Source organism: Corylus avellana, chromosome 3 (assembly GCF_965113065.1).
Source record: "Corylus avellana chromosome 3, dhCorAvel1.hap1.2, whole genome shotgun sequence".
NCBI lineage: Eukaryota > Viridiplantae > Streptophyta > Magnoliopsida > Fagales > Betulaceae > Corylus > Corylus avellana.
In genome coordinates, this window is record NC_142492.1 from 18,715,831 (window position 1) to 18,738,536 (window position 22,706).

At 41.3% G+C, this 22,706-nt stretch overlaps 1 protein-coding gene across 2 annotated transcripts in view; it reads left to right on the forward strand.

Moving 5' to 3' along the window:
* The window catches only part of LOC132176403 (Trypsin family protein), a 37,214-nt gene extending 14,885 nt beyond the window's left edge, over positions 1–22,329 (forward strand). For both annotated transcript variants that reach the window (XM_059588596.2, XM_059588595.2), the window contains 3 exons: positions 19,521–19,761; positions 20,625–21,125; positions 21,689–22,329. In XM_059588596.2, the coding sequence (XP_059444579.1) occupies positions 19,521–19,761; positions 20,625–21,125; positions 21,689–22,122 (1,176 nt within the window). In that variant the 3' untranslated portion in view covers positions 22,123–22,329. The remainder of the gene's footprint in view (positions 1–19,520; positions 19,762–20,624; positions 21,126–21,688) is intronic.
* The last annotated feature ends 377 nt before the right edge of the window (positions 22,330–22,706 follow it).

Below are 22,706 nucleotides of genomic sequence, written 5' to 3' on the forward strand. Positions count from 1 at the left end.
ATTCCTGATCCCCAACCCTCCCTCCTTGATCGGAGTGCAAACCTGCGACCACTTCACCAAGTGGTATTTGAACTCTTCGCCTATCCCTCCCCAAAGAAAATTGCGTTGAAGCTTCTCAATGCGCTTAGCAACACTCACCGGAATAGGGAAAAGAGACAAGTAATAAGTGGGCATGTTAGCAAGAGTGCTCTTAATAAGGGTGACCCTACCCCCTTTCGACAAAAACACCCTTTTCCAGCTGGCCAACCGGTATTCAATCTTCTCGATCACTCCATCCCAAATATGCTTGGACCTACAAGAGCCTCCCAACGGGAGACCAAGGTACTTCACTGGCAAAGTAGCTGCCTCACACCCTAAAATGCCGGCTAACGAAGCCACTTGCTCCACATTCCCCACCGGGATAAGCATCGATTTAGCCAAATTAACCTTCAATCCGGAAACAGCTTCAAACAACAAGAACAAACTCCGCAAGTAGCGTAACTGGGCAGGCCTAGCATTGCAGAAAATCAAGGTGTCGTCGGCAAAAAGAAGGTGGGAGACTGTAGTGTTGCCAACTTTGAAGCCTTCTAACAACCCCCTATGAACCGCCGCCGAAATCATCCTACTTAGGACCTCCATCACAAACACAAACAGCAAAGGAGAGAGAGGATCCCCTTGTCTCAAACCCCTGGAGCTACTAAAAAAACCTTTAGGAGAACCATTTACCAGAATCGAGAATCGCACCGAGGAAATGCAATGATGAATCCAGGAACACCAAACCCCTCCAAAACCACACCTCCTTAGCAAGTACAACAAGAAGCCCCAATTCACATGATCGTAAGCTTTTTCCAAATCCATTTTGCAAATGACCCCTGGCTCCCCAGATCTCATCCTACTCCCAAGGCATTCATTAGCAATCAAGATGGGATCTAAAATCTGCCGACCTTTGATGAAAGCATTTTGCGACTTGGAGATAATCTTGTCCAACACAACCTTCAATCTATTTGCTAAAACCTTGGCAATAATTTTGTACATACCTCCCACAAGGCTAATCGGGCGGAAATCTTTAAGATTGATGGCACCGGGAATCTTTGGAATAAGCGAAATGAACGAGGCGTTGAGGCTCTTAACAAACATTCCGCCAGCATGGAAAGCATTGAAGACCCTCATAATGTCCTCCCTCACCACATCCCAACAAGCTTGGAAGAACGCCATAGAATACCCATCGGGGCCCGGTGCCTTGTTACCATTCATCTTAAACACGACCTTTCTAACCTCTTCCTCTTCAAAATCTCTCTCCAACCAGCTGGCCTCTCCCTCTGAGATGGAATCCAAGGAAATACCATCTACCAAAGGCCTCCAACTGTGATGTTCAGCAAAGAGCTTTTGGTAGAAATCAACAATGTGCTCACTAATCTCATCCTGATTTGAAGAAAGATTATCCCCAATCATAAGATTCTCTATCGAATTATATCTTTTGTTTGAGTTGGCTATGGAATGAAAAAATTTAGTGCACTTGTCCCCTTCCTTTAACCAACACACCCTAGACTTCTGTCTCCAACTAATCTCCTCCATAAGAGTACACTTCTCTAATTCTCGAACAACCTCGGCCTTCCTCGCTAACTCCTCCTCGTTCAAAGCCCTACTTTCTTCGTGCTCATCAAACACCCGGAGATCCTCAAGAAGAGTCCGCTTATTCCTCTCAATGTTACCAAACACCTCCTCATTCCAAGTCTTCAAATTCAGCTTCAAGGCCTTGAGTTTGCGAGCGAGAACAAAACTCGGCGAACCTTCGAACTCATAAGAATCCCACCATTGTTTCACTAACGCAACAAACCCTTCCTCCTTAAGCCACATATTCTCAAACCTGAATGGCCTTTTCCCCTGGGATACCTCCCCCAACTCTAGCATAATTGGGAAGTGATCCGAACATAGACGTGGAAGCCTCTTCTGCCTCACCCCTGGAAACCAGGCTTCCAGCTCTGGAGAAACAAGAAACCGATCAATCCTAGACCATAGCGGAGGATCTTGAGAGACCGACCAAGTGCAGACACCCCCTCCAAGGGGAAGATCCATAAGCCCTTGTTCAGAAATAAAATCTGAGAAACCCATCATAGCAGAATCCAAACGAGCTCCACCAGATCTTTCACTAGGGAAACGGGTAACATTGAAATCTCCCCCAATACACCATGGCACGTTCCACCAACTAAGAACACCAGCCAACTCATCCCAAAGGAGCCTTCTATCCCTATCAATATTCGGACCATACACCCCTGCAAAAGCCCACTCAGAGAGATCTGCCACGTTCCTGAAAGACACAGCCAGGGTGAACTCCCCTATACAGATATCGATCTTCTCCACCACCCTAGTATCCCACATGATTAAAATACCACCCGAGGCCCCACTAGACTCCAAACAGCACCAATCCACATGATTTCGCCTCCATAAACTGCGAACGATGTTTCTAGACATAGCCTGAATCTTGGTTTCTTGAAGGCAAACAACATCTGCATTCCAGTCCCTAAGCAAATTGCTCACCCTCAAGCGCTTATCCCTCTTATTCAATCCTCTCACATTCCAAGAGATTATGCTTATCTTCATAACACTGCTACGTTCCCCCTCCCTTTCCTGCTTCCCCGAACCGAGCTCCCACTTCTGGCATCATAATTCACCGAACACTCCAAATTCCTCATCTCCCTTTTACTAATAGATAACAAATTAAAAGGAAAACCAGGAACATGTAGAACAGACAACAACTCAACATCAGGACTCAGATGGGTAGTGCCTGAGCCGACCACTTTGGAGAGGGAACCTTTAGCTAGGGTGACACTTTTGAGGGTAGCAATAGGATGATAATCAGAGAGGGAAGTAGACGAACCAGTCATATGGTCATTGATGCCAGAATCGATAACCCACGGGTCGCTAGTGGAGGATAAAAGACAGTGAGATGCAGTACCTGACTGAGCAAGAGTAGCAGTGGAAGAGGTAGAAACCCGCTTATGGGCTAAGAACTGAGCATACTCATCTTTCGGAATGGAGATCAGATCATTCTTGAAATGTGAGCTTGAGCTAACAAGTGGTCTAGATGGGGCTGGTCATAAGAAGCAACCTGATTGGCAAACCCAGATGGTGTGCCATGTAAATCCCAACAAAAATCCACAAAATGGTTAGTACGACCACAATGAGTGCAATTGTGAGGCCCACAACCTCCAATGCGACCGCCACCCCGATAATCACGTCCACCATGAAAACCACGACCACCAAGACCGCCACGTCTCCCATAGGAACTACCATAACTACCACGAGTAGCAATAAAAGCAGCACGACCACCATTACGTTCCATGCTCAACAGAGAACCATGATCAGTAATAGTTGCACGCTGAAGCTGAGAGAAAACCTCATAGAGCAATGGGAGGTTGGAACCACCCAAAATCTGCGCACGAACAGACTCATACTTAGGTTTCAAACCGAGAAGGAACCAAACCACATCCATATCTTGACATTACTTTTCCATTTTCTTCAAGTCAGTAGAGAGCAGTTGATACATGTCTCTTTCCTTACAAATGGTCATAACTTGATTGTAGTACTCATCAAGAGTTTGGGTACCTTGCTCAAGCCCAAAGTATTGTTTACACACCTCATAAATCGAGTGATGCTCCCAATACTAGAATACATATGCTCGAGATGATCCCAAATGGCTTTAGCAGTAGGAAGATAGAGACAAGAGGATCCAATGTGAGGCTCAATACTATTCGACATAAGAGATATAATTTGATTGTCAGCTTGGTCCCAAAGGCCCACGGAGCTATTTTCCGAGGGTTTTCCTGATTGCAAATGAGAATATAGACCTTTCCCTCTCAAATATACTTCCACAGATCGTGACCAATAAACATAATTTTTTCCATTTAGTTTCACATGTGTCATAGGAGCAGGACCCATAGAAGCAGAAGTAATTAAATCTGGGTTTTGAGCCATAATGTAGTGACAGTGCTAATCAATACCAAAAACAAAACTACAAGATCCCACCAAAGAACGAAATACAACGTAGACACAAGCAAAAACTCATAAAACAGCCCCAAACCGAAGCAACACCGGCTGAAAGAGATGCGTGGGCAACCGAAAAACTTACACCAAGGCAAAACCGAAAGAAATAGTCAAAAACCAACCTGAAGGGGCTGCAAAAGAGCCTGAACCGGAAGTGAAATGGTCGGAATAGGGCTGAACCGTCTCCAAAATGGCCTGAACCAGGTGTAAAATGGCCTGAATCGAAAGTGGAATGGCCTGAACAGGGCTGAACCAGATGGAAAATGGCCTGAACCGTGGTGAACTGTACTAACTCGGGAAGAATCGGTCTAACCCAAACCACAAATAGCCTTATCTCGGTTTCAAGTTGGGATATCCTTATCCCGAATAGAGAACAGCGAACACCAATAACCAAACACCCATCGTCTTCACCGGAAGGTTGCTAGTGACACTCAGACCATGCCGGCGAGACCCAGACTGCTCTGACTCTGACGAATAGATCCGCCGTGGATCACAAACCCCATCTCCGGCCACCACAAAGCGTATTAGCCGCCACAGACCAAACCGACCTAGTACACCAACCAACCACCAACGATGACAACGAAGCCTACTTAAAACCCAACAGTCACGAACCCAGATCCTACCATGAAGATGACGGCGAGGTCACACCATTGACGACAGTAAACTCGGTGCCATCTCCTACCATGGGCATGAAGCCCAAAAACACAATTTCCTTCGATCAGTAGCAAGAGGAATGGGGCAAGAGAGAAAGGAAAGATAAAAGGGAAAAAAAAATGAACGGAGATAAATATAACTATCAAGCAAAGGTATAAACCCTCGATATAAACCCTAAGCTCTGATACCATGTTAAGAGGTTTGCATGGAAAAAGTGAGAAGAAAGAGGAGGCTCATATTGTTCTGTTATGTAGCCAACCTCAAACATATTATTATATATGCTGAAATAATTATGACAAAGACTAAAATACCCTCAAACCCTAATACATTCTTCTAACAAGGACCATGAGAGGACCTTAATAGACATGATGGCTGATTCTATTATCTTTTGGAAAATGGATTTGAAGAGTAGATATCATTAGACCTGGAGATGTGTGGAAGACTACTTTAAAAACAAAAGATAGGCTTTATGAGTGGCTAGTTATTCCATTCGGTCTTTCCAATGCACCTACTACTTTCATGCATTTTATAACTCAACTATTTCAGCCTTTTATTGGTCACTTTTTAGTTTTTTATTTTGATTATATTTTAATCTATAATAAGACCAAGGATAAGCACCTCCTTCATCTTCATCAAGTTATGAAAGTTCTTCACCAAGAGAAACTTTTGGGTTTTGTTATTTCTTCCGAAGGTATGGAAGCTAATCCATAAAAAGACAATGTTATTGAAGAGTGGTCATTTCCCACCACTTTGCATGAAATTCGTAGTTTTCAACGATTGGCCAAAAATTTTAGCACTATTATAGTGCTTATCACTAATTGCCTAAAGAGTGGATAGTTAATTTGAACCAAGTCAACATCACAAACTTTTGAAGCGTAAAGAAAAGAATGATGCTCCACTTTTGTGACTTTGAAATTTTAAAGTAGTTGCAGTGGCATATGACACATCACATGTTGTAATAAAAGGCATGCTTAGTCATGAAGGCCAGCCCGTTGCTTGTTTCGGTGAGATGTTAAATGAGGCCAAACAAAAGTATTCTACGTATGACAAAGAATTCTATGCTATTGTTCAAGCACTTTGTCATTGGCATTGTTATGTCATTCTCAAGGTGTTTGTGCTTTACTCTTAGCACTTAAATAAATCAATGCCCAAAAGAAGTTGAAATATCCACACTGAAATTGGTTTCTTTCTTGCAAGAGTACATTTTCGTTACCAATCACAAGACTTGTATTGAGAGCAAGGGAGCTGCTGCGCTAAGTCGAGTGGTACTTGTTCTTTCCTCAATAACTATTCAAGTTGTGGGCTTTGATTTGCTTAAAGAGGCCACCCATCTTGCCAGGATTTTAGTGTTATATATATTGATCTAATGCCTGGACAGCATGCTGCATATATTCTGATTTTTCCTTGCATGATGGCTATCTTTTGGAAGAGATAAGATCCTTGAATTTGTTGAGGATCAATGTTATTGGTCAAGCTTGAAGCAAGATGTAGCAAGAGTTGTCTCCCAATGTCGTACCTGTCATATATCAAAGGGAGGGAAGACAAATACAAGTTTATACATGCCGTTACCAATTCCCCATGAACCATGGCAAGACTTATATATGGACTTTGTCCTAGGATTACAAGAACTCTTCAGCATCATTGCTTTATCTTTACGTTTCTGGTGGTGGATCAATATTCAAAGATGGGTCACTTTATTCCTTACTCCAAGACAGACAGCTATTTTGCCGAGTTCCTTAGAAAGAGCTTTCCCGTGCCCTTAGGCTCTTCCACATTGATTCATTGATTCATTTGTCCATATTGATACTCTTCTTTGGGCTGCCTAAAATTATCGTCTTGGACAATGATGCGAAATTTTTGAGTTACTTTTGGAGAACTTTATGAAAATCGCTAAATGCAAGTCCGAATGAAGTTCTCTTCTTTTCACGCCAGACTGATGGATAAATAGAAATTGTTGATCAAAGTTTGAGTGATCTCCTCCATTGTCTTATTGAATTTGCTTATAATAGCTCTGTTAATCTGTCTACATGTTGTAGCCCATTCGAGAGTGATGGGTTTACTTCATAAAAAGCCAATTGATTTGGTTCCTCTACCTTTTCTAGCCTGTACTAGTGTTGAAGCTAATGCTTTTTCCAAACATATGCATGAGATACATTTTTTTTTATTTTTTATAATGAATAAACATATGCATGAGATACATGATGAAGCGTAATGAAAGATTGCAATAAGCAATGAGAGCTATAAATAACGTGCTCATTTGAGGAGAAAATTTGTTGAATTGAAGGAAGGAGACATGGTGATGGGCATAGGCCTGAAAGATAACTATTAGGTTCTAGTTTGGCCTTATTCAATGCACAAAACATTGCAAGTATTTTGGTCTTAGTTTTCACTAGTGTTTTGGTGTGTTATTGCAAGTGAAAAAGGAAAAAGGAATTTCCGTTGGACGTTCCCTTAAGACTGGAATGTAAGGCAGTGTTGCTGCCTTCTCTATTGGATGTTCTGTTAAGACGAGAACGTAACGCAGTTACTGCCTTCAGCATTGGATGACTTGTCAAGATGGGAATATGACTCAGACTATCTTCTCCATTGGATGACACGTCAAGACGGGAATGTGACATATAGGCACTGCCTTTCCCGTTTGATGTCCCTTTGGATGTACTGTTATGACGTGAATGTTGAGTCTTACTATTCACGTCTTGACTCAAGTTTAAGAAATATCAGATTTGTGATGTTTTGTTCTTTCTATCTTAATGGGACTTGGTTTCCGTTAAGACGTAAAGAGTGAATTTCTCCAATATATATTCCATCTTCTAATATTGTTTGCATAAGCTTTTGAGGAAATTTTCTTGAAAGTTTCGGAGGGTTTTTGCTGAAGAAAGTTGGTGTGCTATTCCTTCCTTGAAGTGATATCCCTCACCATTGTTGATACCAAGAGAGGATGTGAAAAAGCTTTGAGCTATCCCTTTCTTGATGTGGTATTTGTCCTACCCACTACAACCTTACACCTCTTTATCCACAATGAAGTCTACCGATGAATCAGTGAGGAAATGCACTCCATGAACCCATGAAGATAGTCAAGTGGGGAGCTTATTGTCTTACAGAGTCTAAAACTTGCAAGGCACTATTGTCTGTAATTTGGTTCTTCATATAGTGATTTTCAAGGTTTGACTGCCTCGGAGTGGTTTTTTACTTTTGATTTGTTCAAAAGGTTTTCCACCTTGTAACCAATATCTTGTATTGAGTGTGTTGGTTTTATTTTTCGCCTTTCAATTTTTTTTTTTTTATTTTATAAATTGTTATGTGCATGTTTTGGTTTTGGGTTAGAACCATCTCTTGGATTGTTTCTAAAAATATAAAACAAGATTCCAAACACACCTAATAGGTGTTTATCAATTATTGCAGAATTTAAAATTATTGACCACACAATCACCAAATATATGGAAAGTGATAAATCAATCAACATAGAGATTTTGGTGACGAAGTGAAAACTTTTTGAAGAACTCTTAAAAAGTAAAACTACTTCGGGGCAACTAAACTCAAGAAATCAATCTGCTATAGAAGAATAAGAATTACAAGAAGTTTACACTTACAAAACCTTTGATGACACTCTTGCATAAGACAAGCGACTCACTTGACTTTTACGACAGTAGCCCTTCCTAGTATGTCTGGAACAATTCTTCTACTTGATCTTCTATACCGAAACTCCAATAGGCTTCAATTGTTGTTGATGAACGGTTGTGGTTTACAACAAATACTCGAGAGATACACCTTAAAGCATAAGAACATGTACTTTCTCTCTTAGCACATGGAGGAAAAAACTGTTATATTTGGAAATATTACCTCCAATCCTTACAAAATCCATACTCCAAAAGCTCTTAAATAGACTTGAGAAAGTAGTCCTAAATTCTGAAAGTTGGTGGTCCAAATATTGCACTTCTACGACTCCCATCCAGACATGTAAGTGGCCCGTCCAAACGACCATCTTCCAGTAACTCAGCTTTTCAGTCTTCTCTTCACAACTCGTTTTGGCCCCTCAAACGTTGGAATTGGAAACTTCATGAAATACAAAATTGTATTATTTTGAATTAGCTTTCCAAGGACACCAAGTTTGACTTCATTGGATTTATGAATCAAAAGTTTTGATCATTTTACTCTGGCTGGGTCAATGTTGCCGCATGGTCCGGGTACTTTCTGGAGGACCATTTAGAGGCCGTCCAGACATGCATAAAAACTGGTACTCCCTGGAAGTCCCATCCGGACACATTCAAAGGTCATCCGGACACCCAAGTCTGATATTACTTCTTTTAGTACAATCTTCACATTTTTTGATTTCAGACTTGAAATACTTGATATCCCATAGTCCCAAAACATTTTGTCTAAAACCAAATTTCATGCAAGTATTTTGGACACCAAATGAGCCAACATTAAAAACCCAACAATTTCAATATCCAAAAGGTATGTACAAGAAGTTTCATTCAAGAAGTGCAGGTCCTTACAAAATTTTGAAGAAAATTAATTTTAATGCTTATGTTCTTGACTTGCTGGAAGATATAGGTATAAGTAATGTCTTTAATATTGAAGATCTCACTTTATACCAAAGGCATGATGAAGATGAACCTAATGATGCTATTGTTGCTAAACTCCCACTAACCCCACATATGAAGGAAGGGATTGAAGATGCTATTGATCATGAACTCCTTTTTTTTTTATAAGTAATAATGCATTAGAAGAGCGCAGAGGGGCGCAACCCAAGTATACAGGAAGTATACAAGAGAGCGACTAAGAAGGGGAGAAAGAAGAAGAGAACATAAAAAGAAAATCAGGGAAATTGATCACTAAGGATGCAAGCCAGCCTACCGTCCAAGTGAAGAGAGTGTACAAAAAGAAATGAACAAGGTCCTCAAGGTTCCTCGAACATCTAGCATTCCTTTCTGTGGACAGAATAGAATATGGGGCTGTGTCAATCATCACACAGCCACACTCCCCTCATATTGCATATATATATAAACCAACATAGAGTGCAAAGACAAAAATACCCATACAATATATTTTTCTAACACTCCCCCTCAAGCTGGAGCATATATATCATATAAGTCCAGCTTTGAACAAATAAATTCTAACTGCTTCCGACACAAGGGTTTTGTAAACATATCAGCTAACTGATCTCCAGACTTCACGAACGGTGTAGAGATATCGCTATTGAGTATCTTATCTCGAACAAAGTGACAGTCAACCTCAATATGCTTGGTTCTTTCATGAAAGACAGAGTTAGATGCAATATGTATTGCAGCTTGATTATCACAAAATAATGGGATAGGAGTAGGAGCGGCAAATCCGATCTCTTGGAGAAAGAGTTGTAACCATGTCAATTCACTAGTAGTGTTAGACATTGCCCTGTATTCTGCCTCGGCACTGGACCGTGCCACCACCGTCTGTTTCTTGCTTTTCCAAGTTACTAGATTACCACCCAAGAAAGTACAATATCTTGTAGTAGATCGCCTATTTGAGGGAGAACCAGCCCAATCTGCATCAGTAAACCCTTCTACCCGAAGGTGTCCATTCGGTCTATACAATATCCCAAGGCCAGGAGCTCTTTTCAAATATCGAATAATACAAGTAACAGCTTCCCAATGTGAAACCCTAAGAGCCTCCAAAAACGACTGACAACACCAACTGCATATGAGATGTCTGGTCTAGTAATGGTCAGGTAATTCAACTTTCCAACTAAGCGACGATACCTATTAGGATCTTCAAACAATTCCCCTTCATCTTTTACTAATTTCTGATTAGGATCCATTGGAGTGTCAACAGGACGAACACCCAGAAGACCCGTCTCTTCTAACAAATCAAGTACATATTTTCTTTAAGATAAATTGATACCTGTTTGGGATCTAGCAACTTCAATCCCCAAAAAATATCTTAGTTTTCCCAAATCTTTTGTCTGAAACTTTTGTTGTAAAAACAATTTCAACCGAGCAATGCCTCCTGAATCATTACCTGTAATCACGATGTCATCCACATATACCACAAGGAGAATATGACCAGCACTTGTATGCAAGTGAAATACTGAATGATCTGTCTGACATTGCTGAAGACCAAACTCCATAACTGCCGCTGAGAACTTCCCAAACCATCCCCGTGGAGATTGCTTGAGACCGTACAAAGCCTTTTTTAATTTACAGACACAACCCAGATACTCCCCCTGAGCAACAAACCCAGGTGGTTGCTCCATATAAACTTCCTTGTGCAGATCCCCATGTAAAAAGGCATTTTTGACATCCAATTGAAATAAGGGCCAAGCCAAATTAGAAGCCAAAGAAATAAGAATACGGACGGAGGAGATTTTGGCAACTGGAGAAAATGTCTCATCATAATCAATACCATATGTCTGTGTATAACCCTTAGCAACCAAACGAGCTTTCAACCGTTCAACTGAACCATCAGGATTAAACTGAACCGTGTAAACTCATTTGCAACCAACAGGCTTCTTAGCAGGTGGTAAGCGAACAAGCTCCCACGTACCATTTTGATGCAAGGCCTTCATTTCCAATTCCATAGCTTGCCTCCAACCAGAGTCAGATAAAGCATCATGCACTGTCTTTGGGGTGGAAACAGTAGAAAGATGGGAAATAAAGCAAGAATAGGAAGGAGACAAAGAACTAGTAGATACAAAATGACTGATAGGATGTGCAATAGTGCAAGAACGTGTACCTTTCCTTAGGGCAATAGGCAAGGAATCAGATGCAGGTGGCAGCGGATCCGAAGACGGGATGGATGATGGTGGAGGTGCAGGAGCTGATGGACATGGCCTACGTGTATAAACCTGGAGAGGAGCAGAAGAGCATGGAGGCAACACGACAGACTCAGAGAGATATGGAACAGGCAGCGGAACAGACGTGACATTGGGCTCAAGGGTAGACGCTTCGAAAGACGCATCAACAGGAAAATAGGCAAGAGACTCAACAAATGTGACGTCAGCGCTAGTAAAGTAGCGACGAAGAACAAAACTATAACAACGATATCCCTTCTGAGTTGTGGAATAACCAAGGAAGACACATTTAGTAGAGCGAGGATCAAGTTTATCATAGCCAGGACCCAAGTTATGGACATAGCAAACACACCCAAAAATCTTTAGTGGTAAGGCAAACGGAGGTGAAGAAGAGTACAAGAGTGAATGAGGAGAAACACCATCTAAGACCGAGGAGGGCATCCGATTAATGAGATAACAAGCAGTGAGGACTGCCTCACTCCAAAAATGTTTGGGGACATGCATATGAAACAAGAGACAACGTGCAACATCTAATAAATGACGATTCTTACGTTCAACCACACCATTTTGTTGTGGAGTGTGAGCACATGAGGTTTGATGGATAATGCCTTTATCAAACAAATAAGTGGCAAAAGAACTAGATGTGTATTCTTTGGCATTATCAGAACGCAAGATACGAATTTTTTGAGAAAATTGAGTCTTAATCATATTACGAAACATTTGGAAGACAGAAAATAACTCAGAACGATTTTTCGTTAAAAATAACCAAGTCATACGGGAAAAATCATCCACGAATGTTACAAAATAATGAAATTTATTGGACTCGATCTTCATAGGACCCCATACATCAGAATGAACTAACTCAAAAGGACGAGAAACTCGACTAACAACTCTTGACGGAAAAGAAACACGATGGTGTTTGCCAAGCTGACACGCTTCGCACGACACAGACAACTCATGACGGAGACTTGGGACTTGATGCTTCAACGCAGGAAGGGAAGGATGACCAAGGCGACAATGCCACTTAAGAGCTGAACTTGACGACTGCAAAGCACGAGAGGGAAATGAAAGTGAGAGATCCCATACAATATATTTTTCTAACACTTTCCTTCCATAGACACCATAAAAGACAAAGGGGAACCATCTTCCACACCACTGCACTGTGGGATTTACTGCCCGACCACCAGCTCGCAAACATCTCCTTGATGCTTCTAGGCATAACCCAACACATGTTGAACCAAGAGAAGATAACATCCCAGAAAGTGCGCGCAACCCCACAATGAAGAAAGAGATGATCCACAGACTCCCCTTCCGATTCACACATGCAACATCAGTTAATCACAACAATACCTCTCTTCCGAACATTATCCAAGGTAAGAGATTTCCCAAGGGCGGCCGACCAAGCAAAAAATGCCACTCTCGAAGGAACCTTGGTGCGCCAAATACTTTTTCAAGGGAAATCGTTGGGCTCTTTAAGAGCAAGCTTCCTATAAAAAGAGCGAACCTTAAACTTCCCTTTTCTTGAAGGCATCCACCACATCCGATCCTCCCCTTCTCCAAGCATCGAGAGCAAATATAAGAGCGAGAAAAGAGAGGCTCCAATCTTGAATTCTACGAGTAAAGGTAACATTCCAAAGAACCATACCATTTAAACACTCCCTGATATCCGCAATGGAACCATCCTTATTACTAGCAATATTGAAGAGAACGGAGAAAGCCTCCTTGAGAGACAACTCGCCACTCCAAGTATCCTCCCAAAATTTGACTTTCGACCCCAAGCCAGGATCAAATCTAAAGCAACTTTGAATCGGCCTCCAACCTACAAATGTGTTTCCATAACCCCACCCCATGTGATCCACGAGGGACCTTAGAATGCCAACCACCCCAAAACACCCGGTACTTCGCCACCAAGATTCTTCTCCACCAAGCCTCTTCCTCATGAGCATATCTCCACAACCATTTCCCCAAAAGAGCTTGATTAAATAAACGCAATCTCCGAATCCCTTAACCACCCTCAAAAACCGAAGAACAAACCTCGTGCCAACTGACCAAGTGGAACTTAAACTCATCATTGAGCCCACCCCATAAAAAAATCCCGTTGGAGCTTCTCAATGCGATTCGTCACAGTATCAGGGATAGGAAAAAGAGACAGAAAATAGGTAGGGAGATTGGACAAGGTGCTCTTGATGAGGGTGAGCCTAGCCCCCTTGGACAAATACATACGTTTCCAAGGGGCCAACCTTCTAGCAATCTTCTCCAACATGTCCTCCCATATAGCCAAAAGCTTGAACGAGGCCCCTAGCGGAAGACCCAAATTCTTCAAAGGCAACGAACTAGTGCTACATCCCAGAATACCAGCCAAATCACCCGCTTCATCCGTACCTCCAATAGGGACCAAAACAAATTTGGCCCGATTTACTTTTAACCCAGAGACAGCCTCGAAGCCAATAAGAAGGGCTTTAATAAATCTAATTTGGTAAGGAGCAGCCCCACAAAAAACCAGCGTATCATCAGCTAAAGGAAGATGAGAAACAGTTACCCGGTCAGGCTCTCTAGCTCCCACATAGAAACCATTGATGAACCCCTTATTGATAGAAGCATTAATCATCCTACTGAATGCCTCCATGACCATGATGAACAAAAAGGGCGAAAGAGGATCGCCTTGTCTCACCCCATGCGAGCTCTCAAAGAAGCCGGAAGAAGAACCATTGATCAAAACCGAGAACCGCACAGACGAGATACAATGCTTAATCCATAAACACCATTTCTCAACAAAACCGCACCTTCACAACAAGTAGAGTACAAATTTACAGTTCATATGATCATAAGCCTTTTCCATATCCAATTTACACAACAGACCGGGATCCCCAGATCTGATGCGGCTGTGCAGACATTCATTGGCAATAAGAACCGAATCCAAGATATGTCTGCCTTTGACGAAAGCATTCTACGGATTGGAAATGACCCGATCCATAACTCTCCTCATTCTATTGGCTAGGACCATGAACTCCTGTCTAATGGAGTTATCAAATGTTTCTCTTAAAATGGAACGGGCGCCCACTTTCTCATTGTACTTGGATCATTGACAATAGGTTCAAACGCCTCAAGCTTGAGACTTCTACGAACAATTCTATGCCTTCAACGCGATATGGTCGAGTTTTCTCAAGCTGGGGAGAGATGATGGAGACAAGTGGCAGCATTCTAATGAAGTTTGTTAAAGCATGGAAAATATGTTTCTATAGTCCAAATTTTAATTTGGTACCTGTTAGATGATGCAGAATCTACTTGGGAGCTTGCATAATTTAGTTTAAGTCTAGTTAGGTCCTATTTTATATTTTGGCTTATTATTGGTATAGGGTTTTATTTTGTAGGTTTCACTAGTCAAGTGGATCTTAGGCTCGTCGTTGAGCCCCCCCCCCCCCCCCCCCCCCAAAGCGATTCACCACAGAGGCAGGGATAGGAAAGAGAGACAAAAAGTATGTAGGAAGGTTGGATAAGGTGCTCTTGATGAGGGTGAGCCTAGCCCCCTTGGACAAATGCGAACGTTTCCAAGGGGCCAACCTTCTAGCAATCTTTTCCAACATGTCTTCCCAAATAGCCAAAAGCTTGAAAGAAGCCCCTAGAGGAAGACCCAGATACTTCAAAGGCAAAGAGCTAGTGCCACATCCCAGAATGCCAATCAACTCACCCGCCTCACCCGTACCTTCGACAGGGACCAAAACAGATTTGGCCCGATTTACTTTTAACCTAGAGACAACCTCGAAACCAATAAGAAGGGCTTTAATAAATCTAATTTGGTCAGGAGCAACCCCACAAAAAACCAGCATATCATCAGCAAAAAGGAGGTGAGAAACAACAACCCGATTAGACTCTTCGGTACCCACATAAAAACCATTGATGAAACCCCTGTTGATAGAAACATTAATCATCCTGCTAAACGCCTCCATAACCAAGATGGAACAAAAAAAGCGAGAGGGGATCGCCTTGTCTCACTCCACGCGAACTCTTAAAGAAACCGGAAGGAGAACCATTGATCAAAACCAAGAACCACATAGACGAGATACAATGCTCAATCCATAAGCACCATTTCTCACCAAAACCGCACCTTCTTAACAAGTAGAGTAAAAACTTCCAATTCATGTAGTCATAAGCCTTTTCCATATCCAACTTACACAAGAGGCCGGGATCCCCAGATCTGATTCGGCTGTCAAGGCATTCATTGGCAATAAGAACCGAATCCAAAATACGTTTGCCTCTGACAAAAGCATTTTGCGAATTGGAGATGACCCGATCCATAACTCTCCTCATTCTGTTGGCTAAGACCTTTGCAATAATCTTATAGGACCCGCCCACACACTTGGTTAGTTGGCACGAGGTTTGTACGCCGATTTCTGAGGGCAGTCTAGGGATTCGGAGTTTGCGGTCTTTTAATCAAGCTCTTTTGGGAAAATGGTTATGTAGATTTGCCAATGAGGAAGAGGCTTGGTAGAGAAGGATATTAGTGGCAAAGTATGGGGTGTCTTGGGGCGGTTGGCGCTCTATAGTTCCTCACGGTTCGCATGAGGTGGGGTTATGGAAACACATTTGTAGGGGTTGGAGGTCGTTTCACTATCACTTTAGATTTAATCCTGGCTCGAGGCTAAAAGTCAAATTTTGGGAGGATATTTGGTGTGGCGAGATGTCCCTCAAGGATGCTTTTCCCGGCCTTTTCAACATTGCTAGCAATAAGGCTGCCTCCATTGCGGATATCAGGGAGTGTATAAATGGTATGGTTCATTGGAATGTTACCTTTATTCAAAGAATTCATGATTGGGAGGAGATGGCCTTAGCCTCCCTTTTCTCGCTCTTGTATTCGCTCTCATTGCGTGGGGAAGGGGAGGACTGGATATGGTGGATCCTATCTAGAAAAGGGAAGTTTGAGGTTCGCTCCTTTTATAGTAAGCTTGTCCTTAAAGAGCCCAACCATTTCCTTTGGAAAAGTATTTGGCAAACTAAGGTTCTTTCGAGATGTGTTTTTTGCTTGGTCGGCCACCCTTGGGAAATCTCTTACCTTGAGTAATGTTCGGAAGAGAGGTATTGTTCTGATTAATCGATGTTGTATGTGTTAATCGAAAGGGGAGTTTGTGGATCATCTCTTTCTTCGCTGTGGGGTTGCGCGCTTTTTGTGGGATGTTATCTTCTTTTATTTCAACATGTGTTGGGTTATGCCTAGAAGCGTCAAAGAGATGTTTGCGAGTTGGTGGTCGGGTGGTAAATCCCGAAGTGCGGTGGTGTGGAAGATGGCTCCCCTGTGTCTTATGTGGTGCTTATGGAAGGAATGGAACGCTAGATGCTTCGGGGATTTGTCGAGAAACCTTGAGGACCTTGTTCATTTCTTTTTGTACACGCTCTTTACTTGGACTGCAGGCTGGCTTGCACCCATAGTGATCAATTTTCCTGATTTTCTATTTATGTTCTCTTCTTCTTTCTCCTCTACTTAATCGCTCTCTTGTATACTTCCTGTGTACTTAGGTTGCGCCCCTCTGCACTCTTTAATGCATCATTACTTATTAAAAAAAAAAAAAAACTAGTCAAGTCCAAGGAGTATAAGTCTCTTAGGGTTAGGTGTGATGCTTATGAACGTCTTTCTCATTTATTTTTTCCTCTAAAACTCTCCGTAATGTCCATAAATTTAGACCTATTCTTTTTCCAAAGTCCTAATCTTCACCACCCATCCTTTATTAGTGTTAGTAGAATTGGTTAGTTTGTTTTTTTTTTTATAAGTAATGATGCATTAAGAGAGCGCAGAGGAGCGCAACCCAAGTTCACAGGAAGTATAAATTAGTAAGTTGTAAGAGTTTGTTACGAAGCTGCATTGGTTAGTTTGTTAGTAAGCTGTAAGTGTTTGTTAGTGAGTTTGTTACGAACCCAAGTCCGTAACGGGTTAAATTAGGTTCTAAGGAAACCCAAACCTTAGATTCTAAGGGAACTTAAACCTTTCAAACACAAGGTTTGGGCTTAATTCTTTTCATACCTTTATTCATAGCATAACCTCTTTAAATAGAGGATTCATTACATATTCTAGGGCTAGGTCAGCAGCTCTTATTAGAATATAAACTAGGGCTGAGTCATCAAGACTCTTACATAGAAATAAAGACAAATCTAAATAAAATAAAATAAACTATTAAGAGACTAGTAGAGATTTGAAGACCATCTTAAAGGGCCGTAACATTCCTCCCTCTTAACATAGACCTTGTCCCCAAGGTCTAGTTGATTTTCTTTATAGCATCCTTGTTCTTTCAAAGTCAAAGTAACAAAATTCCACTCCAAGTTTTCCACGTAGCAGTATCGTGGTATATTCAAATTGCCTTTCTTGCCTTTAGTAGCCACCTCATGCCCTTCGTGAACCCTATCTCTTCTATACTTCATCAAGCATCCATCGCACCATCTCTTGTAGGGACAATATTGCCATCCATGATCTTTGAGTGGCCTCTTGTCCTCAAGGGCATAAGTGGAAAATTGAATCTCAATGCAAGCAAACACCTTCTTACTCTCTACCGAACTATTGAGCGCTTGTGGCGGAAACTCTTCCTCCAATGCAATGAGTTTGGGCATGCCATTGTAGGTAACGACGACTTCTTCCAGCTCCTCCAACTCCTTCCCTACGAATGGATCCAAAAATTTAAGGTGTTTTCTTTTTGGCCGCTCAGAAGGTAGCACATGATAGCAATGGAAAGGGTTGATCCGAGCTCGTGATGGTGTTTCGGTATCAACCACATCCATGGCTTCTTCACCTGGATAGAGCAGAGCTGATTTGAATTGCTGGGTTACGATTGGCGGCTTCTTGTTCTTGGGTCGTTACTTCCGCAGAAAAGTGGCCACCCATGGCTGCACCTTCTTGTTGAACGGCCCGTGTATTATAGGCTCAAATGGAACACATGTTTGGTGGTTGAAGGTTGTGTGTGGAAAGGGGCTAGAATAATTCCCTTCAGGTTGTGATTTGTGTGGTATTTGGGAATTGAAAGGGTGATTTTCTGATTTGGTTTTGTGTGTCTGGGTTGCCAGCAGTGACAGGGAGACTTTTTGTAAGAATTTCGGTGGGGGTGGACTTGGTGGGTTTTTGATTTTGGGGGTTCCGGTGATGACGAAAAGGAGTGGGATTTGGGGATTGGCAGCGGTGTACGTATCATTGGTTGGTTGGGTTTTTGGCGGAGATCGGTGATTTTTGGGTTCATGAATTCTGGAGAGCAACTGGTTGGATTTTTGTGTAAAATCCGACTGGGTGAATAGTGGGTCGATAGTGATTTGGTTGGGTGAGTGGGGTGGTGTTTGTGGCTCTGATTGTACTCAAGATTGAAAAGCAATTAGCTTGTCCATCTTGGAGAGAAGGGCAGCAAATAACTCTCGAATCTCACCATCTATAAGCCTTTGATCCAAATTGGAAGATGGTAAAGCCATTGTTGGCTCTGATACCAAGTTGTTACGAACCTAAGTCTGTAACGGGATAAATTAGGTTCTAAGGGAACCTAAACGTTAGATTCTAAAGGAATCTAGACCTTTTAAACACAAGGTTTGGGCTTAATTCTTTTTATATCATTATTCATAGCATAACCTCTTTAAATAGAGGATTCACTACATATTCTAGGGCTGAGTCAACAGCTCTTATTGGAATATAAACTAGGGTTAAGTTACCAAGACTCTTACATAGAAATAAAGACAAATCTAAATAATATAAAATAACCTATTAAGATACTAGTAGAGATTTGAAGACCATCTTAAAGGACCGTAACAAAGTTGTTAAAGGACACTTTTGTATTTCTACCACTTAATCAATCTATATAAAAGGGTTGAGAGGACTACAACTGAATCAACCTAGTCACTCTCTCTTCCCAAATTTTCCGTACAATTCTCTACAATAATATTCACAAACAGAAAATATAGTTCACGGGTACTGTTCATTGGTACTATTTACAGCCTTTTGCTACATCATGAAGTCTTCCTATTTTTTCTTCAACTGGTTTCTGCCTGGCAATATTTAAGTTAGCTTTGCTTTTCATTTTATTTGGTAATGCATCATCATTGTGGCTTTTGATAGGTGGCTAGCCAGGAGACATATGGGACCTTGGGTGCTATTGTGAGGAGCCAAACAGGCAGTCGACAAGTTGGTTTCCTTACAAATCGTCATGTTGCTGTTGACTTAGATTATCCAAATCAGAAGATGTTTCATCCGCTGCCTCCAACACTTGGACCTGGGGTATATCTTGGTGCAGTGGAGAGAGCTACCTCATTCATCACAGACGAGCTTTGGTATGGTATCTTTGCTGGAATAAACCCAGGTAATGAGGATCTATTACCAGTCTGATTAATGTAATAAGCATGCTGATGACCAAAAAAGTTTAAAATTATTCTCATGGAGAGTTAAAAGTTTACAATTGGATTGATTATGAGGAATGGTCTCGATCTAAGTACATAGCACCTCAATTTGGATTTTATACGTGAGTCTTTTTTTTTTTTTTCATTAATCTACCAAACCCATTGCAATTGGTTCAAGGTGTTATCTAATTAACATGCATCATGGAATTCATGTCTATTTGTATCCATGTCCGAAAAGGAGAAACTTTGATGTAACCTAATAGGAATGTGACTCTGCCTAGATCTTAGTTGGGTTTTGATAATGCTGCTTCAACTTGAGTTTGTTTGATGGTTATGTGCTCTAGCCATCATGGCTGGCACTGTATTCGCCAACCATTTTTACCTTCTTTGTTTACACTTCATCTAGCTTGGCATTATGGTTGTTCAATAAACATAGTGTGGTATTATAATTTAGTTATCATCTAAACTCTGTTTGGTCAATACTTCAACCAACTTGGTAGATGCTCCTCAAAACTCCTTTTCTAGGGCTTGTAATTATAACTTTAGAGAGACAAATTTTAAGGTTTAGTAGTAACAACTGAGTCAGATATTATCTCATTTTCTTCTCTAACAACTACGGCTTAGTAGTTTCTCCTTTTTTCTAGGATTCTTTTCCCTCTTCAGTTATGCCTTTTAGCACTCTTAATTTTTCTCTGTGGTTCTTAAATATTTCTTAATCCATTTTCTCCTTTTATTGTTACATTATGTAGCTAATAGATATACTTAACCATTTTAGGTAATAGGCTTTTCATTAATTTAATAAACTTACCATACTGACCCCCTGCAGAGACATTCGTAAGAGCAGATGGGGCATTCATTCCTTTTGCTGATGATTTTGACATGTGCACTGTTACTACATCTGTGAAAGGCGTTGGAGAAATTGGTGACGTAAAAATTATAGACTTGCAGTCTCCAATTAGTAGCCTTATTGGGAAGCAGGTGATGAAGGTTGGAAGAAGTTCTGGTTTGACCACTGGAACTGTATTGGCCTATGCTCTCGAGTACAATGATGAAAAAGGCATATGCTTCTTAACTGATTTTCTTGTTGTGGGTGAGAACCGGCAAACATTTGACCTTGAAGGAGATAGTGGAAGCCTCATCATGTTAAAGGGTGAGAATGGTGAGAAGCCACGGTCGATAGGAATCATATGGGGTGGAACTGCTAACCGGGGCCGACTTAAACTAAAAGTTGGCCAACCTCCCGAAAATTGGACAAGTGGTGTTGATCTTGGGCGCCTTCTTAATCTCCTTGAACTTGATCTCATAACTTCTGATGAAGGACTTAAAGGTTTGTACTTTTACAGATGCCTCTTTTGTTGGTGCTGACATATTTTGTTGATCTGATCTGCCTGTCTTTTACTATGGATTTATAAGCATCATGCATAACTATTCTGATTTTCTTCGGTCTTGTTGCCCCTACCTTCAAAAGCTGCTATACAAATTAGAAAAACCAAGATACGCTTTCATTGTTTAAAGTTAACAGGGTTGGTTTAGGATAAGGCAATGTGATTGTATATGGTCTTCTAAGACATTAAAAATGCAAGTGGAATGAAAACTTTCATCTAAGAAGATAGCAAGCTTAAGAGAAAACTACTCGAGGTGGCCAGGGACAAGTACTTAAGGTAGTCTCCCTCTGAGCCTCGGCCACATCACATTTGTGTATGGTTTTTTACATCCTTGCCACACACACACACAGAGAGAAGAGCTGTACATTATTTAAGGATTAATGAAAAACCAGATACATGAACGGAAATACCTTATAAATTTTGTAAAAATAAAAATAAAAATAAAAAAGTTACCTTCTTATATTGCCTTATCATGATTCCAAGTGTGTGTGTTTGTTATATATAGTGGCGGTGCAAGAACAAAGAGCAATGTCCGCTACAGCAATTGGGTCTACTGTTGGGGACTCCTCACCTCCTGATGGAATGCTTCCAAAGGACAAAGCCGAGGACAGATTTGAACCACTGGGTCTTCAGATACAGCACATCCCTCTGGAAGTTGAACGCCACAGCCCAACAGTGAACCCATCACTAATGGAAACAGGGTTTCATCTGGAAGATGGGATCAAGATGGCTCCCAGTGTTGAACATCAGTTCATTCCAAGTTTCACCAGTGGGTCCCCACTACATCAAAAAAGTGTACAGATTAGGGGTGTTCCGGAGAATCTCTCTTCATTAAGGAGTGGTTGCGATGAAGATATTTGTGTTTCGTTGCATTTAGGTGACAATGATGCCAAGAGGAGGCGTTCAGAGGCTTCAACTAGTACAGAAGAACCTAAATGAATCAAATTTTGCACGCAGATGGTGTTCTGTAAGAACTTTCTAACCCTTGATTACATTTCATGTTAAGTAAAAATATCAGCTCAAACAATGGGCAGAGTGTACAGAAATCTGAAGTGAGCTTCCAAGTAAACCTCTGTGATGATGGGCTAGAAACATTGATGATTCCAGTTTCTCTTTTTAATCTCGAGTTAAAAGATTTACCGCGTCTTTATCAGCTTTCCTGCTAGCTAAGGTGCTAAAGGCAAAGTGAGATATGGAATGTTTCTCTGTTAAGCTCCTCAAGTATAAGATCATGTCCTTTTCAGCTCCTTGCTAGTTAAAGACTTTGGCTAGGAATGTGCAGTTTTGCCAAAATTTAAGACATAGAAGGTGCACAATTTTGGATTTTGTTACAGTTTGAGGTCTTCTAAATTTTGTGGAGTTAAATTTTGGGTTAATTACTTTTTTAGTACTTCTGAATAAAAAAGATGGGAATAATCATGAAAAATGGCACAGGGAAACTTATTGGCATTATTCCCCAAGGCCATAAAAAATCGAGTGGTGTAATTTAATGCTACAAACTGCGGTGGCAAAGGGCTATGAGC